This window comes from Gastrolobium bilobum, unplaced genomic scaffold (assembly GCF_033153095.1).
Source record: "Gastrolobium bilobum isolate Gb01-03AN ecotype WA unplaced genomic scaffold, APGP_CSIRO_Gbil_v1 utg196412, whole genome shotgun sequence".
Lineage (NCBI taxonomy): Eukaryota > Viridiplantae > Streptophyta > Magnoliopsida > Fabales > Fabaceae > Gastrolobium > Gastrolobium bilobum.
Genome location: NW_026899398.1, coordinates 3,459 through 22,932, shown reverse-complemented (window position 1 = coordinate 22,932; position 19,474 = coordinate 3,459). Strand labels below are relative to the sequence as shown.

The window sequence follows — 19,474 nt, the reverse complement described above, 5'->3', positions numbered from 1 at the left end:
CCCCTGTGGAAACATACTTCAGTTCAATAATATTGGCATCAATTTTCTCCTTAATGAAATTTCTATCAATCTCAACATGTTTGGTTCGGTCATGGTGGATGGGATTTTTAACTATTCCAATGGTTGCCATGTTGTGACAATGAACCTTCATTGATGGTGTATTGTTCATCCTTATTTCTCCAAGTAGTCTTTGTATCCACATTCCCTCACATATTCCAAGTGCTAAGGCTCTAAATTCTGCCTCTGCACTGCTCCTTGCTACCACTGGTTGTTTTTTACTCCTCCAAGTGACAAGATTCCCCCATACATAAGTGCAGTAGCCTGTAGTTGACCTTCTATCAGCTACCGAACCTGCCCAATAAGCATCTGTATAGACTTCTACATCCCTTTGCAATCCTTTCTTGAAGAATAATCCATTGCCAGGAGTCATTTTCAAGTATCTTAAGATCCTGAATACTGCTTCTAAATGTTCTTCATTTGGCTTATTCATAAATTGACTTACAACACTCACTGGGAAGCTGATGTCAGGCCGAGTGTGTGCAAGGTAAATTAATTTTCCTACAAGCCTTTGATATCGTCCAGTATCAATAGGGGCACACTCCTCCTTCAAGCCGACTTTATAGTTTGCTTCCATAGGAGTTGCGACTGGTTTACAGCCCAACATTCCTGTTTCTTCTAGAAGATCAAGAGTGTATTTTCTTTGATACTGATATTCCTTCCTTAGTTCGAGATACCTCCATACCTAGAAAATATCCCAACTGCCCTAGGTCTTTCACCTCAAATTCATCTGCCAAGGAAGCTATAAATTCGATCTCTTTCAATGATCTTCTTGTGGGTAGTAGAGTCTGCTGTAGTAGTCCACTCATGCTTATCATAAAGATCTAGTTGTTGCCAATATTTAACCAGAGTGTTGTAGTATTGTGTGATTGTTTTTCCTTCTTGTTTCAGATCCTTCAAGACTCCCTTGATCTGAAACATGGCAGCAGTGTTGTCATCCTTGGAATATGACTCACGAACACCGTCCCAGATTTCCTTTGCAGTAGAGCATAACATATATGTTTCCCCAATTTCAGGGGTCATTGAATTTACAAGCCAGGACATGACAAGGTTGTTTTCTGCCTTCCATGTTTTGTACTTGGGATCAGTCTCATTAGGTTTTTCGACATCGCCAGTCAAATAATCCTCCTTTTGTTTCCCACAAATAAACATTTTTACACTTTGGGACCATAGCAAATAATTGGAGCCATCAAATCGATACCCTGTTATTATGAGGGAGGGGCTCTCTAGAGGCGTGTTTGGTGCCATGGAGGTAGGATTAAGTTGAGTGGTGGTCGATGAATTGCTGGAAGACAAGGTCTGGTACACGCGCATTGTACCAAACTGCAAGATGAGAGCTCTGATACCATATAGAAAATAAGAAATCATAGGAAATTCTAAGGTAAGAAATGAAGAGAGAGATGGAAATAATATGTTTCTCTGTTTTTCTTATGGAGGTGCAGTACAATATATATAGATTAGCGATGATCAATTCTGAATCAATTAAAATAAAACAGATCTAATCTAATCCCTAAAGTTTGGGAACAAAGCAGATAAATAAGGAAATAAATTAAAATACAAATAAAAACAAAGCATGACAGAGTCCTTATCTCCTAAAAGAAAAACTGATATTGATCCTTAATTCTAGGAAACCAGGTTGGCGACAATAGTAAAATCAATAGGATTAAAATTAGGGTCGGCTGTATGGCACGAGGGTTTTCAACACCCTATTCTTCTAAATAAAAGTTAAATTTCATATTCCACCCAAAAAAGGTTAAATTTCATGAGATGGGCTTGTTTATTGTCCACACATCAAGCTTAAATGCCTCTTGCGTGAGGGAGCAAGCTAGATATAAAACTATTAATTTATTTTCACCTAACAACTAATAGTTGGTTCATGACTGTTAGAATATTAGATATGATATGATTAGATTTGATTAGATATGATTGGATTCTGTCTTTTCCGTAAATAGTCTGACTGTATTAGGTTTAGGTTTGGATTAGGTTTGGGCCTTACACTTAAGCCCATTAGGGTCTCTATATATTGTAACTCCTTGACACAGATCAATACACAACGTATTCTTTTACATTTAACTTGGTATCAGAGCTCTTTCGTTCTAGGAACCCTCGCTTCCGCTCAGAAACCTTGTTTTTTTGCTTTAAAAACCTAAGCCCACTGCTTAGGAGTCCTCTTTCTTGCCGTGCGTCCTTCCGGCAAGCCTTCTAGGGCTGTAAACAGCCTCTGAGTGATTTTTCCAAACGCGTCAGCACCTCCGACGGCCACCCGAACCACCGCCCGCCGTCAGAATCACTGTTCAGGCAACCGGAGACTTTTTCCGGCGACTTTTCCGACCAAACTTCACGCGATCAGGACCCTTTCTTCCCGGCGACCAGGTCTGTGGTGGTCCGGTCAGCAACGCATCTCCCACGCGCCGTCACGCGCCACCTGTCTTCACTGCGCATGGGCTTCACGCGCCACCTTCTGCCGGCGCGTGAGCACTATTCCGGCGGCTTTTTCCGGCCGGTCTTGGACAGAGAAGCTAGCCTTCTCCTCCCCTTTTTGGATCTGTGATTGTTTCTCTGTGGGTCTGACCTTAGACGCGTGGTTCTTCTTGATTGGATATTGTTTGCCTTCGTTTACGGCTTTTATATTTTATCTTTAAATGGCAGCAGCATCTCCTGATCTCTCGGAGGTTAACTCTCCTTCTATTGTTGCAAATATAACTCAGTCAGACAAAGCATCATTTGGTTCAGGTTCGGACTGTGCTGCACTCCAAACCCCTCTCAGGAAGGCTTCTCCTCAGTCTCAGCCTTATACTGGTAATCCCGTTGCTTGTGTTTCTCATTCTACATCACTTGGCACTTGGATATTTGACTCCGGTGCTACCGATCATCTCTGTGGTAATAAGGAACTCTTTACATCTCTTACTTATTCTGATCATTTACTGTCTTTTACCCTTGCGGATGGAACCAAAGCCCCAGTTTGTGGGATTGGACAAGCTCGTCCGACCTCTACCTTGGCCCTGACATCTGTCTATTATATTCCTGGCATCCCTTATAACTTAATTTCTATTAGTAAGTTGATCCACTCCCTCACTTGCACCATTACTTTCTCTAACCATTCTGTTTCTGTGCAGGATCCGGGTACGGGGAAAATGATTGGAGTGGGTCGTGAGTCACGGGGGCTTTATTATCTGGATGTGCCTCGTCCTTCAGTAGCATGCTCTCTCACAGAATCTCCACAACTTATCCACAGTCGCCTTGGTCATCCAAGTCTTTCAAAGTTGCAGAAAATGGTTCCTCTTTTGTCCGGTCTTCAGTCTTTAGATTGTGTGTCATGTCAACAAAGGAAGCATACACGCTCCTCTTTTGCCAGTCGAGTCAATAAACGAGCTGATGCCCCTTTCTCTCTTGTTCATTCAGATATCTGGGGTCCAAGTCGTACCTTGTCTGTCTTAGGTTTTCGGTATTTCGTTACCTTTATTGATGATTTTTCCCGTTGCACTTGGACCTATTTAATGAAAAATCGTTCTGAGTTATTTTTCATTTATAAAAAGTTTTCTACTGAGATCCATACTCAATTTGGTGTTTCTATTCGTATTCTACGTAGTGATAATGCTAAGGAATATGTTTCTATTGATTTTTCTAATTTCTTGGCCACACAAGGTACTTTACATCAAACTACTTGTCCTCACACTCCACAACAAAATGGGGTGGCTGAACGTAAAAACAGACATCTCATTGAAACTACCCGTACCCTTCTTATTCATATGCAGGTTCCTCTTCACTTCTGGGCAGATGCTGTACTCATCTCTTGTTTTCTCATCAATCGCATGCCTTCATCTGTGCTCCACAATGACATTCCTCATAATCTATTGCTTCCAGATGTTCCTCTTTATCCTCTAACTCCACATGTCTTTGGTTGTACTTGTTTTGTTCATGATCTCACTCCTGGTAAGGATAAGTTAACATCCAAAGCCTTTCAGTGTATCTTTCTTGGTTATTCTCGTCTTCAAAACGGTTATCGTTGTTATTCTCCCGACCTTAAGCGTTACTTAGTTTCCGCTGATGTCACTTTTCTTGATCAACAACCCTTTAATTCTATCCCATCTCAGATGTCACAGGTTGATCATGTCCTTCCTGTCCCTTTTCTTGACTTGTCTTTGCCAGCTGCAGGTGCTTCTATTCCAGATGAGCAACCTATTGCTTCTATACCTGAGGACCGTCCACTTCTCACCTATCAGCGTCGCAAAACTGTGCCTCCTGTCGACTTGACTCTTGCTGACTCATCGCCCACTGCTGTTGCTTCTTCCCCTCCGGATCCTTCATCAGAGACTCTTCCCATTGCTCAAAGAAAAGGTACACGTACTACTCGTAACCCTTATCCTCTTTATACCTTTTTGAGTTATGGCCGTCTTTCTTCACCTCATTTCACCTTTGTTTCTAGTCTTTCTTCTATTTCTATTCCTAAGACCACAGGTGAAGCATTTTCCCATCCAGGGTGGCGCCAAGCAATGCTTGATGAGATGACTGCACTTCATTCCAATGGCACTTAGGACCTTGTTTCTGCTCCTCCAGAGAAGTCTATAGTTGGTTGTCGCTGGGTTTTTACTGTGAAAATTGGACCTGATGGCCATATTGATCGTCTCAAGGCACGTTTAGTTGCCAAGGGTTTTACTCAAATCTTTGGCTTTGATTATAGCGATACATTTTCTCCAGTCGCTAAGATGGCGTCAGTCCGCCTCTTTCTTGCCCTTGCTGCTGTTCGTCACTGGCCACTCCTTCAACTTGACATCAAAAATGCTTTTCTTCATGGTGATTTACAAGAAGAAGTTTACATGGAGCAACCACCTGGTTTTGTTGCTCAGGGGGAGTCTGGAAAGATGTGTCGTCTTCGGAAATCCTTATATGGTCTCAAGCAGTCTCCTCGAGCATGGTTCAGTCGCTTCAGTTCTGCTGTTCAGGCGTTTGGCTTAATCCGCAGTAAAGTTGACCATTCTGTGTTTTATAGAATTACATCTCCTGATAAGTGTATCTATTTGTTAGTCTATGTTGACGACATCATTCTCACCGGAAGTGATCAAGACGGAATTCATCAGTTAAAACAGCATTTGTTTAGTACATTTCAAACAAAGGACCTTGGGAAGCTGCGTTACTTCTTGGGAATTGAGGTGGCGCAATCAAGACAGGGCATTTCTATCTGTCAAAGGAAATATGCCTTGGATATCCTAGAAGAAACTGGTATGTTGGGGAGTAAACCAGTTGATACACCTATGGATCCTAATGTCAAGTTATTACCCGGACAGGGGGAGCCGTTATCTGATCCTGGACGTTATCGGAGGCTCATTGGGAAGCTCAATTATCTTACTGTGACTAGGCCAGATATTTCTTTCGCTGTCAGTACGGCCAGTCAGTTCCTTGATTCCCCTTGTGATTCACATTGGGATGCTGCTGTGAGGATCCTCCGATACATCAAAGGAGCACCAGGAAAAGGTTTGTTGTATTCGGATCAGGGAAATACAGAAATTTGTGGTTACTCAGATGCCGATTGGGCAGGATCACCCTCGGACAGACGCTCTACTTCTGGTTATTGTGTCTTCTTCGGAGGAAACTTAATCTCATGGAAAAGCAAGAAACAACCTGTTGTTTCCCGATCTAGTGCAGAAGCTGAGTATCGTGCAATGGCAAATACTACATGTGAGTTGATCTGGTTAAAGCAGTTGATTCAAGAGCTTCATCTTTGTGAACAGAAACAACCCATGACACTCATCTGTGATAATCAAGCTGCGCTACATATATCCTCTAATCCTGTTTTTCATGAGAGGACCAAACATATAGAGATTGATTGTCACTTCATTCGGGAAAAGATTCAGTCAGGAGAAATCAAGACAGCTTTTGTCAACTCGTCTAATCAACTAGCAGATGTTTTCACTAAAGCTCTTAGAGGTCCTCGGGTTGAATACATTTGTAACAAGCTTGGTGCTCATAATATATACGCACCAGCTTGAGGGGGAGTGTTAGAATATTAGATATGATATGATTAGATTTGATTAGATATTATTGGATTCTGTCTTATCCGTAAATAGTCTGACTGTATTAGGTTTAGGTTTGGATTAGGTTTGGGCCTTACACTTAAGCCCATTAGGGTCTCTATATATTGTAACTCCTTGACACAGATCAATACACAACGTATTCTTTTACATTTAACTATGACAAAAGTTACAACCATAAAAGAAGTAAAATAATGTTTCAATTTCACACAGAAAAAATAAAAGAAAATTGCAGAAGTTTACCTCTGTCAGCAAAGACTCCAGACGGTCTATTCTGAGAACACCATCCTGACAAATGAGTATTGAGTCAAAATTAAGTGAAAAATATTCGAATATAATGGCAATGCGGCAAAGTCGAAAAAGAGAATCAAAATTCCACGTATTGCTCCGGATGTCAGGTACTATACAGAAAGCAGGGCCTTCTATGTTTACCTTATAAAGAAGAGTCTCCAAAGAAGACTTAAGCTGAGGAGAGTTGTCAGTAAGAACTTTTCGAGCAATCCAAGGGTAAGTACTACCCAAAACTTTGTACTCAGGGTTAAAGTTGATTGCAATTCCTTCAAGTACAGCAAGGCTGTAGACAAAAGATATTATTTAGGATTTTGCTCAAAGACATTAGATTTAAGCCTTGGATGGAAAGCTCTACCTTCGGATGACAAGAGAGAAGTATGAAGGTATCCTAAATTTGAATTTATACCTGAAAAAAGTAAGAGAACAAGAAAAAGATGACACGTAGCATGTCAAAGTGAAATATAAATGATGAAACAACCAACAATAGGAAGACAAAAGAAAATAAAGAATATGTTATGATAAAGAATATTTTCCTTTATGAATTTGGACATCTCTATTATAATTTAGTATATTACATCTAAACCCTATGTTGGAGTTGGGTTTAGAAATTTGTTAATGCTATAGTTTGCAATTTATAAAGGGGGCGAACCGGGACAGTTAAATTTCACTAAAATAGTTTCACTGTCTCAAAACACCAACCCACACCAGTCTTTAATTTCGGTTTAACCAACGAGCTTTAGCCCCTCACCCATTGTCCCTTAAGTGAGCGTTCGAACCAAAACACTGACCCTAGCCATTTTGATTCAAACAGAAAATGCCAAACACTAACCATAACTGATTGGGTGAGCTGGAGTTTGTTAGGATCGTTGGCTGAAGCAATTTTTGGAGTGTGGTTACCGCCTTTCCAAGGGAACCGCACGATTGGGAGGAGCGCATAGCACGTGCCAGCTGATGTGTGAATCGTCTCTGCATGTGGGAGCTTCAGATATAAAAGAGAAGAGCAAAGCGTTGTAGGAAACTTATTTTCTCTTCATCTTTTCTATTTTTCGGGGTGATCTGTTTGGATCTTTACATTTTTATATTTTTCTCTTTGTTAGTTTTATCTGAGCACTAAAGCAGAGCTATTTTCTGGATATAGCTTCTGCCTCATATTTTCCATTTTGTCAGTTGTAATTTCTTTTTAAGTTTCGTTTGCTGTTTTTGTAGCTCAACCCTTATGGGTATGAGCTAAACCTTTGAAGGTTAGGTCTAGGTTACTCGAACCTCAGTGATGGTTGATTGCTAATTACTATTGTTAATTTTTAATTCTCAGTTGTTTAATGCCATGCTTTGTATTTAAATATTCTTTCATTGAGGCCTGATGTTAGATGTTGTGTTAGGAAGAAGTCATCGAGAGGTGACTAATTCTGGAAAATGCATTAAGCACATGGACTTGAATGAGAAATAATTCAAGGGCTATCACTTAGATATGAGGACAGCCACCATGTAACTTTGAACTTGAAATGCATGAGTCCTCACTTCATTTAGCATAGAGATATGTAAATGAATGTTTGGGATAAAATGATTTTAAGAGATTAAAATCAACAAGAGTGATCCGTTAACTGAGAATTAAATTTCATCAATCTGTAATTGGCATTTCTTCCATTGCTGTGGGAAGGGTAAACCGAAAGTCCAACCTATTTTTCTCAACATTTTCACCAACTCAGTTTTCCTCTGATTTAGAATTTTAATCATCTTTCTGTTTTAAATTTTTTATAAAAAATTCTTTTTACATAAAAAAATAGATAAAACAATACTTAAATTGCTTTCTTATGATTTTTCATCTTTTAGAACAATTGATTCAAGAAATTAATTCAGAAAAGTCTAAAAAAAATATAGTAACGCAGTCAGTGCTATTTCAGAGTAGTTTGTGTTATGTTATTTTTACTGTTACTCTCTTTTTAGTAATTCAGTCTTAAGCAATTGCTCTTTGTGCTTTTGAATTTTCGCCAAAAGATCCTTGTGGGAACGATTGGGGTCTTAAATACGCCCTATATTACTTGTTGTCGCGTATACTTGCGCGCTACTTGTATAAACATTAGCAAGGCAACATTTCACATGCCTTTATTTTTCTTACCTGACAAAAAAAGCCTTCAAATATTTTAGATTCTACAATTATATATGTAATGCATCAGCAAAGAGCTTACATGGTGGTTCCTAAGTTTCCTAAAAGGTCTCCAAAGCTGATATTACGAACTCCTTTGGCAACAGCATTTTGGAAGACACCTACACAAACAATGCAGCTGACAGAATTAACAAATATATTAATATAATCATTACAATGGAGAAATATTATCTGCAGCATACGGTCACAACTGTTTAAAATTCACCTAAACAAAACAAAGTAAGAACCTGTCAAAGCCTTTGTAACAGCTTCTTTGTCTGTTGTTGGGGGAAGAAGCCTGATAAAATTTAAAAGTAGACCAATCTTGTAACAACGAAGATAGTCACTTCAATAACTGAAATGGAACATAAATAATCATAAATACCCTAGAGTGACAAAGTCCTTAGCCAATGCATCAAAATCGCGATTTACAAGATGTAGGCAAGCTTCAATGAATCCATCACGCAATTCTTGTTTGAATTCACCTGTCATACCAAAATCTGGACCAGAAAAAGGGAAAAGGAAAATGAAAAAAAAAATTATTTGCTTTTGTTAACTGAAGAAGAAATGAGAGACTTTTAGTGAAACTTGTGGGTCTCAAATACACAACAGTGCTTGAATTATATAGCCAAAAATAATTAATACAAAATAAATAGAGATATCAATACTATCCTAATTACCGCAATTACAAGAATCTGACTATCATATTTACATAATCAACAAGATATTATTTACATAAACAGAGAATATTGTATTTTCCTTATTATGTTGTTACAAGACGGCTGCATAAATAGGTAAAAAGGAAAAACACTGTACTATAAAAGTTGTAGGCCTAAAAAGACAAGGAGAGGCATGTACTAAAAAAATAGAATCTACTAAAAAAAAAAAAAAACAAGGAGGCAATCTGTGCAGTAAAAGTTATATACTAATCTAGGCCTTCATGACTAGGAGCTAATGACTACACTTAATGACTAGGCCTTAATCCTGCCCAATCCTCATCAGTACAGCTTCTGTTCACATTCTTCTTGAAATGAAGACCAACATATAGGGTACCCTTTAAGGTATTAAAAGATTTGCTTGACTGCCTTCATGTAGTTTGGAGTTTGTCATATAACGACTTGTCATACTCACAGCTAACCCAATTCGTGGCCTGGTATAAGTTAAATAAATAAGTTAATTTCCCCACTAGTCCTTTGTACCTGTCTCAACTACCTCGAGGACTTTGTTCTTCTGTCTCACATTTTCTTGCAAGTTCCATTGGGGTGTGATAAGGACCTTCTACTCAAATACAAATACAGAAATAACATAAAGAACAAGGACTTTGGCCTGAATAATCAGATTTTCATATATTCATCAAGAGATAAATACAATCCGGAAACAAAGAAAATTACAAAGAAAGAAGAAAATTACAATTAACTGGAAATGCACTAACAGAAAAGGAAATAACAGTAAAGGATAATTCTAGAGGAATTCTAGAGCTCCTAATCTCTCCCAAATCACCCTAAGGTGCCCAAGGTTCCAAATGCCCAAAGATGCCTCTCCTCACTTCCCTGCTGCCTTTTAACCACCTCACCCTCTCTCCTTGCCACCTCACCCTTCTAACAAAATTGGAGCCTTCCAACAACCTCACCTCTAGAATATTCCCTTTATTAGCCGAGTCATTCTTCCTAAATAATTCCCTGTGGCAATTCTTATGATAAACCATTAGTGGGGTCCTATCAATACTCCCCCCTAAACACTCACCTTGTCCCCAAGGTGAGGTTTAGCCCTCAAGAGCCTTCTACCGGGGTCCCATTGCATGAATTGTAAAGATTCATACATACTTGAGGCATGATAACTTCCACCCGGATCCCATTACTCATCTTCAAATAATCCAACAAGTGCAACAACAACAATGCAACATATATCATCATTAAACATGCAAAAAAATTTATGATTTCCACGGGAATCCCATTGTCCTTTTGCAGTGGTTCCATCATCTTTCCTAGCAAAATAAACTTCTGCAACTATGTTTACAGCAGCATAAAAGAAATACATTTTTAGTATTGGGCCTTCCACCAAGTCAGATCTGTTTTGAGCCAAGATATTAACCTTTATCATTGTTTTTCCATGATGAGATTCTTGTGTTTCTCTCAACTCGTCATTGACAGTAAAAAATCGCTATGGTCCTAATATGATGCTTTGTTTCGTAGCTTGCACCTTTTGCCTCTGAAACACCAATCCTTAGATGATCTTCTGAATTCTGCTTCTCCACAAAACCCAACGCGTGCTTCACTTCCCAAATGGGCTGCAAAATCAATAAGGTGGAAGAGCCATTCCACGAACCCAGTGTCACGACTTAAGACCACCCACCTTACCTAAGGCTCGACAAGAGTCTATTGCAAGGCAGTTTGACAATTAATTTGAAGTACATAACAACATTCCAGGAATTAACATCATTATTAAAAGTTGTTGTTATTGTCAATAACAAGAAGTTACCATATATACCAACAATATAATCTAGTTTCTCCTCTATTTTTAATTGCCATGCTTTGGATGTTAACACAGTAACATAAACTCTAGCTTCCTTTCCACTTGCAGAACTAGCCTCCAATTTTTCATGGGCCATATCACCAAAAATTTAATGGGCCTATTAGTGTCCACTCGAAATTGCCCAAGGCAAGCTGTACCAACAACAGCGGTTACCCTACTCTTTCCCAATTGACAATTAAAAACCCAGTCAACATCTTTTGCAAAAAAAACAACATTAATTGCAATAGGAATTGCATTTTAAGAAGAGACCCATCAACTTCCAGGATTTTAAAAAATTTAGAAATTTTTCGAAAATAAAAAGTACCGTCTCTCTACGGCAAATCTCGAATCAAGCTTCTCCACCTTTGCTTTGCCGTCTTCACTTGGAGATCTTTCATTCCTTGTCTCCTCACCATCATCGTCTTCTTTGTCGGTCAGCAACAAATAGAGCTGGGATACCTGACACCTGTGGCCTGGGTTTCAACGCTCGTCGCACGTAAAACAATGACGTCGTGCTGCCAATCACGAAATTCCACTTGGAACATCCGTCGTCCATGGCTCCCGTGGCTTTCTTGCGTGTGGCCTCCAGTGTTGGTCATCAACTCCTTCGTCGTCGCTCCATCATTAGGGTTCTCCATTTGAGTGCTTCGTGGATTCGAATAACCCACGTTCGAAAGATTGGACCCGTTAAGTGAGTTCACTTGCTACTTAGATCTCCTGGGCCCGTTTTGGAAGAAACCCAACTCTTGGTCTCAACTGGGCTGGACCTAGTTCATTGGCCCACAACTACAAGATGCGAACATTGAGTCCAGTTTCTCTCAATTTTCCCTAATGCTTCCTCCTTCCTTGCATCATTCCTCCTCTCTATCTTCATCGAACACTTCACCATGTCCGTCAGATTAAGCGGCGGCATCATCAACAACTCCTCACGAATGCTGCTTTTGACTCCATTCAGCCAAGCTTTTTTGAGCAAATCTTCATCCTCAAATCTCTACACCCTTATCACCTTCTCAAATTCCAACCTGAATTCTGCCATAGTCTCAGTTTGCTTCAAAGTGTACAGAGCACGATAAGCATCAGCATCCTCGCCTGAAAATGTGGAAATCTCGAGTCGCCGATGGTTATGATTAAAAGAATTTCTCCTCCGTTCGAACCTGTCCCCATCCCCTGCTACACTACCCGAATCATTGCTGGCAGGGAAATCTTCTTCGTTACGGGAACGACTCCGTCGTCTTCCTGCCATCTCATCCAACCTCTTGAGGATTTCAATCACTCGCACTTCAGTCACTTCAAGCCTTCGAATCACCTCGTCCTAACAAGCGTCAGTCTTGTACAGCTCTTCCTCCAAAGCATTCAATCGATTCTCTATATTTTTGGTAGTAAACATCCCAAGATCGGAGCTCTGATACCAATTGATAAGGACCTTCTACTCAAATACAGAAATAACACAAAAACAATGAATTTGGCCTGAATAATAAGATTTTCATATATTCATCAAGAGATAAGTACAATCCGAAAACAGAGACAATTACAAAGAAAGGAGAAAATTACAATGGACTGAAAATGCACTAACAGAAAAGGAAATAACAGTAAAGGATAATTTTAGAGGAATTCTAGAGCCCCTAGTCTCTCCCGAATCATCCTAAGGTGCCCAAGGTTCCAAATGCCCAAAGATGCCTCTCCTCACTTCCCTGTTGCCTTTTAACCACCTCACCCTATCTCCTTGCCACCTCATCCTTTCTAACATAATTGGAGCCTTCCAACAACCTCACCTCTAGAATATTCCCTTTATTAGCTGAGTCATCCTTCCTAAATAATTCCATTAGTGGGGTCCTAAACATCAAGCTAAAGATGAGGAATTGATCACTAGCACATAGTTACCCACAATTACCAACACTTCTTGTCATCATGAAGTTTATAGATCATATGTACCAAGCTTGACCTTTCAAAAACTTATTGAAACATCTTCCATTTGATCGTTTGAGTGGACAAAGCTAGTCGTGAAGAGAAGTGTGAAGCCAACAAAAACTTGCAAATATACATTTGTATTAATCCTATTAAGTGCCACATATCAAGAAACGAACAAGCCATACCAAGTGTTTAACGTATCTCAATCATTACATCCTCAAAACTAGAAAATTTTTGTAAACATTAACTAAGAAGCCAAAAGAATATATGCCAAAAAAAGATATATTAAGCATTTGAGAACACAAAGGATTTGAAATATTAAACTTTCCATTTTGAATTACCTAAATAAGCTAATTTGCCATCATATGTCCGAAAGAGATTTCCGGGGTGTGGATCTGCATGATAGAACCCACACTCAAGAAGTTGATTGAATGAGCAGTAAACTCCTACCTAATCAGCATCAGAAAATACAACATATGCTTAGCATCATTATACAAAAGCAAAAACTATACAAATTAAATTTAGAATAACTTGTTTGCAACTAGTTTCATAAATGACCTCAATCAGGTAGAGATCCTTCACTTCTGACAACTTTTTCCCCTACAATATCATAGAAAGATAATGCATCAGTAATAGTCACAATTTTTTTCAGCAGGCATTGAAGAGGGAATGGATAGGAGAAAATGGCCCTATGTGCCTTGACTTATTTCCAAGGGAGAGATACTTAAGTTAAATATCCAGGAAATAAATCTGAAAGCCACACCACATCATTTAGGAAGACTATTTCCCAGTGATATGTAATATAATCGATCTCTAGGTAAGTATAAATTGTTCTAGTCTGTTAGAAATAGAATTGTATTATTATTATTCTATTATTCTAGAAGGTTATTTGGGCTTGGCCCATTAGGTCATTTTACCTCTTTGAATAAAGGACTCTTGTACAGTTCTATATACAATTGAATACAATACATTCATACATATTAATTTGGTACCAGAGAGCTCTTTGTTCTAGAAACTTTCGCTTTCGCTAAAATCCTAAGCCAATGCTTAGGTGTTCTCTCCTTCCACTACACCGTCCATCCCTCCGGCTTGTTTCTGCAACTATTCATGCGGGTACTGTACATCAACGTTACTGTTCGCGTGCCACTATTCATCACGCCCCGTACGATCACTATTCATCGTGTCCGTACGGGTATTGTTCACCACGTCTGTACAGATACTGTTCATCGTGTCCGTACAGTCACTGTTCACGCATCTTTTTCCGGCCATTCCAAGATAGAAGAGCTCGCCTTCTCGTCCTCTTTCCATATATGGTCTTCGTTCGTTGTCGGTCCCCTCCGTTAGGAAGATATCGGCAAAAAATCCACTGTTTAGACATCTTTTTACAACGTTTTTGCACGATTTCTTGTTTCCTTGCAGTTCCTTGCTATTTTCTGGTCATCTCATTTATTTTTGCGATGAAGAGCTCGAGTGATGCACTCAAAAATACTACTGGTATCATCTCCAATACTACCTCATCCATTACAACAATGAAACTAACCGGATCTACTACTTATAAGAACTGGTCTACCTATGTTAAGATCTGGTTTGCTGGTCAGGGACACGGGAAACATCTCATGACCAAGTCTGCTGATATTCCAAAGGATAAGATATCTGAATGGGAAAAGATTGATATCCAACTGCTAAGTATCCACTGGCAATCCATTGATCCGGCAGTTATAGACATTTTCATCCCCTTTGAGACCTGCCATGACGTATGGGAGGAAGCCAAAATCCTCTACACCAATGACATTCAGCAGCTTTATTCCATTGTTAATAAGGAAAGCACACTCGCTCTTCATTTGCTAATAGAGTCAATAAAAGAGCTGATGCTCCCTTTTCATTGTTCATTCTGATATTTAGGGTCCGAGTCGAACTATGTCTGTTTTGGGTTTTCAATGTTTTGTAACATTTATTGATGATTTCTCTCGTTGTACTTAGGTTTATTTAATGAAAAACCGTTCTGTATTATTTTCAATTTATCAAAAAATTTGTTATGAGATAAATACTCAATTTGGTGCTTCTATTCAAATCTTGTGCAGTGATAATGCAAAAGAGTATGTGTCTCTTGAAATTACTAATTTTTTGGAAAAACATGGGACATTACACCAAACCACTTGTCCACACACTCCACAACAAAATGGAGTGGCCGACGTAAAAATAGACATCTAGTTGAAACTGCATGTACCTTCGTATTCATATGAGTTCCACTCCGTTTTTAGGCAAATGCTATATTCACATCTATGATTGAAATAGCGGCGCTATAGCGCGCTATAGCGGTTCTGGTGCGGGTTGCGGCACCCGGCCGCAACTTTCGCACCGCGACGCCACAGTTTCCGGTAGCGGCCGCTACAAGGAAAGGAAGGGGAATTGCAGACGTAAATGGAGAAAACGAAACGCTGAAAGTAGGGTGGCTGTGTTTATTAAATTAGATTATCATTTAAGGGTATAATGGGAAAAAGGCAGGATAAATGAAGGGTAAAATAGATATTTAACTTAAAAAGCCAGCCATTTTTAAAAAAAAAAAAAATTTAAGTTTGAATCAGTCATCACGTCACATGCGCATCTTCCTCCCTGCTGTGGTGGAACCACACTCCTTGTTGTGACGTACACATCTTCTTGGCTGTCACACACATCTGCTTTTCAGATATTAGTCTATCTCTGCACGTTTCCCTTTTTTTTCATTGTTGATAATATGTTTTCAATTCCTCCATTTTAATAACTATTTTAAATTTTTTATGTGTTTTAAAAAAAGTGTAAATTTATAATTTAAACAAGATATAAATTAAATTAGAAAAGAGTTTGTTTTTAAAAAGGGTTTATTTTTAAACTTTTAAAAATTTTCAAATTAGAATCACATAAATTTTTAGATGTGATATATAATTTAAAAAAGTGGAGAAAAGATATAAAATTTTAACATATTTCATCTATTTAAATTAGAATCAGATGATATTAAGTATTAGTTTAAAGAATATTTTTTTATATAAGGGTTTGTTTTATTAAAAATAAAAAATGTTAGAATGTAAGTGTCAATTATCAAGAGAATAAAATGAAAAAATTAATTATATTATTTTTTATTAAATTTAATAAAAGATACAATGAAAATATTTTCTAGTTTAAAGTAATATAAATGCAGATTACCAAAGATAAAATAAAGTATAAATACATGTAAAAAATATATATATTTACTTGCATTTGTTTTTTATATCTTGCTGATGAAAAGAGAGGGAAATATTGTTTTCTTCCCTCGTCTTTTTCATCGTTTTCTTTCCGTAGTCTTTTGCTGAGAAGAAAAGAGGCAAATATGGTTTTCTTTCCGTAGTCATCTTCTTTCCCTTTTCTTCTTTTCTTGGACTTTGAAGATCTGAAACTGAACTAGATGAGTAGCTCTGAAGACTTTCGTGGGACTTTGAAGATATGAAACAGCCACTCCATTGAAGGCCCTTTGTTTTTTCTCCCTTGTTTTGCGACTGTTCTGTTTTTCCATTCTCCACTCTACTGGTTTTTTGGTTTTGCCTTTTTCCTTGAATTGGTTTTGTTGAGTGGAAGCCCCTGTTGTTTTCTGGTCATGGCATCACAAAATATCCAACAAAACAACTCAGCTTCCATGGCTTCTTGCGGATTGTAAAACCCACCGGTGAAAATCTTAATATGGCATGGCAGTGGAATAGTTTAAACGATATCAATAACAAGAGATATAACATGTGTTTTTTGTGGGAAAGTTACAACGGGTGGCATCACAAGACCCAAAAGACACCAGATTGTGTTGAAGGGGGATGTGGGTCCTTGTAGAAAAATCTCACCAGAAATTAAGAAGATTATGAAAGATGCTTATGTGCAAAAGCTTGCTGAAAAGGATGCATATAGTGTTGATATACACGAAGATGATGATATGCTAAAAGAGGTGCAAGAAATTCAACACATTAAAAATGGGAAAAGGAGTGAGGCAGCTTCAAGTGAAGCCTCAAATTGTAATACTGCTGCTGCTGCCAAGAGAGTTAAAGGCCCCTTGGATTTACTTTTTTTTAAGAAACCAGAAGCAAGCATTAAAGTGGGCAAAGGAAAGAGGCAAACAAGCATAAATGATGCTTGTGATAAAGAAGCAAGGGCTAGAACTATTCAATACATTGAAAGATTTTTGTGTACGAATGGAATACCTTTCAATGTTGTACGTTCAAAAAGCTTCAAGTACATGGTTGAAGCAATTGGGAATTACGGTCCAAGTCTAAAGCTCCCAAGTTATTATGAGTGCAGAATTCCTCTACTTAAAAAGGAATTGGATTATACCAAGGATTTATTAAAAGATCATGAGGTACAAAGAGCCAACTATGGATGTTCCATTATGTCGGGTGCATGGACTGATAGAAAGAATAGGACGTTGATAAATTTCTTCGTGAATTCTCCATCCGGGTCTATGTTTGTGAAGAGCATTGATGCTTCTTCTTATGTCAAGAGTGGATCAAAATTATTTGAGCTTTTAGATAATTTTGTTGAAGAGATTGGGGAGAAAAATGTTGTTCAAGTGGTGACCGACAATGGAATCAATTATGTATTGGCTGGTAAGACACAATTTGTTTAATTTAACCTCACTTAATGTTAATTTTTATTTTACTTGTTACTCATTTTAGGTTGTTTAATTTGTTCTTAGGAAAATTGTTACAAGCGAAGAGAGAAAATTTGTTTTGGACTCCATGTGCTGCACATTGTTTGGATTTGATGCTTGAAGATATTGGAAAAATTAAGAGAGTTAAAAAAGCAATACAAAGAGGCATCAAGCTTGTTGGGTTCATTTATAATCACACATTGGCATTGAACACAATGAGGAAGCATACAAGCAAGACTGAATTAGTTAGGCATGGAGTGACAAGGTTTGCTACAACTTTCCTCACATTACAAAGGCTTCATAAGCAAAAAAATAATCTTAGAAAGATGTTCACATCAGATGATTGGCTGAAATCAAATACAGCAAAAGACCCTAAGGTAAAAAGGGCGACTGACACTGTACTTATGCCATCATTTTGGAATGACGTTATTCATTCTTTAAAGGTTATGGGGCCTCTTGTGCGGGTGCTTAGACTTGTTGATAATGAAAGAAGGCCCGCAATGGGATATATATATGAAGCAATGGATAGGGCCAAGGAAGCAATTCAAAAATCTTTCAATCGAAATGAAGATAAATATAGGGATGTTTTTGCAATAATTGATAGAAGATGGGACTGCCAACTTCACCATCCATTACATGCTGCAGGCCATTATCTAAACCCCGAATACTTTTATGCTAATCCAAAGATTGATGATTATGCTGAATTGATAGTTGGACTATATAAATGCATTGACAAGCTAAGTGCAAATGAGGAAGAGGTGGACAAGATACATGGACAATTGGAAAAATATAGGAGTGCAGAAGGCCTTTTTGGTATGAATACAGCAATAAGACAAAGGAATAAAATTGCTCCTGGTAAGTAAAAGCACACTTATTTGATCACTTTGAGCTTTTATTTAACAAGTGGTAATGTTAACAAATTGCAATTTGCATTACAGCTCAATGGTGGAAGTCGTATGAAGCACATGTTCCAAATTTGCAAAACCTTGTTGTTAGAGTGTTGGGCTTAACTTGTAGCTCATCGGGATGTGAGCGTAATTGGAGTACTTTTGAGCATGTAAGTACTTGTTAAATGATTTTTGTTTGTAGAGTTTCATATCATGATTGTGAAACTAATATTCTTTATTGGAAATTGTAAACTAGATTCATTCTAAGAAGAGAAGCAGGCTTGAGCATCAAAGGTTGCAAGACTTAGTCTTTATTAAGTATAATCAAGCTCTTAAAGAACGTTTTGAGAGCCGTGATTTGGTTGATCCTATTGTCCTAAAAGACATTGATGAAAGTAATGAATGGTTGGTGGGAGAAGTGGGTGAAAATGGAGAAAATGAGTTCGTTTTTTATGATGATACATTGACTTGGGGAGATGTTGCTAATGTAACTGGGGCTAATGAGCCTATAACTTACACTAGGCAGCATACTAGATTCAGGAAGGAACCTGCCTCTATGCCATCAAGCTCTAGGGGAATAAGGGCTGAACAGATTGAAGAAGGTGATAACCAAGAAATAGAAGATGAGGATGAACAAATCTACAAATTTAACACTAGTGAAGAAAGTGAGGGTGGAGAAGAACAAGGCTTTGAAGAAATGTTTGATAGTTCTTTTCCTTCTTGACTTTGATAGAGCAATTTGTATTTGACTCTACTTGGATCCTTTATGTTCCTAGAATATTATTAATTTAGTTTCCTTCAATGAACTAGTATGTTGCTTCCTTATGTTCCCTTTAATCCTTGTTTTGAATGTGTAGTATCATACTTTTCATTACTTATTTCCTCCTATTTTGGGTGATTTATTATCTTATAGCATTTATATAGTGTAGAATATGTAGAATATTCTAGATAGTATTTATTGATGTAGTTGGTAGTTCTATATTTAGTTGGTAGTTGTATATTTATT

The 19,474-nt window shown here is 38.1% G+C and overlaps 2 protein-coding genes across 2 annotated transcripts in view; one reads left to right on the top strand and one right to left on the bottom strand.

The window, feature by feature from the left end:
* The window catches only part of LOC133290336 (uncharacterized aarF domain-containing protein kinase At1g71810, chloroplastic-like), a 31,020-nt gene extending 16,559 nt beyond the window's left edge, over positions 1-14,461 (bottom strand). Inside the window, exons 1-9 of the mRNA XM_061488412.1 lie at positions 14,453-14,461; positions 13,498-13,539; positions 13,281-13,389; positions 8,906-9,020; positions 8,769-8,818; positions 8,564-8,642; positions 6,733-6,783; positions 6,519-6,660; positions 6,330-6,374 (exon numbers count right to left, since the gene is read on the bottom strand). Coding sequence (XP_061344396.1) covers positions 6,330-6,374; positions 6,519-6,660; positions 6,733-6,783; positions 8,564-8,642; positions 8,769-8,818; positions 8,906-9,020; positions 13,281-13,389; positions 13,498-13,539; positions 14,453-14,461 — 642 coding nt within the window. The remainder of the gene's footprint in view (positions 1-6,329; positions 6,375-6,518; positions 6,661-6,732; positions 6,784-8,563; positions 8,643-8,768; positions 8,819-8,905; positions 9,021-13,280; positions 13,390-13,497; positions 13,540-14,452) is intronic.
* A 2,337-nt stretch (positions 14,462-16,798) lies between these two features.
* LOC133290335 (uncharacterized) lies at positions 16,799-19,192 on the top strand. Its single transcript, XM_061488411.1, has 4 exons — positions 16,799-17,537; positions 17,627-18,436; positions 18,520-18,638; positions 18,725-19,192. The coding sequence occupies exons 1-4, from the start codon at positions 16,799-16,801 to the stop codon at positions 19,190-19,192; spliced, it is 2,136 nt and encodes a 711-aa protein (XP_061344395.1).
* The last annotated feature ends 282 nt before the right edge of the window (positions 19,193-19,474 follow it).

What these genes read in the sequence shown, in the direction of transcription:
- LOC133290335 (XM_061488411.1), top strand. Translation starts at nt 16,799, where the DNA reads ATGAAAGATGCTTATGTGCAAAAGCTTGCTGAAAAGGATGCATATAGT. An exon ending in AATCAATTATGTATTGGCTG is followed by an intron (nt 17,538 to 17,626) that starts GTAAGACACAAT and finishes ATTTGTTCTTAG; the next exon opens with GAAAATTGTTACAAGCGAAG. An exon ending in AAGGAATAAAATTGCTCCTG is followed by an intron (nt 18,437 to 18,519) that starts GTAAGTAAAAGC and finishes TTTGCATTACAG; the next exon opens with CTCAATGGTGGAAGTCGTAT.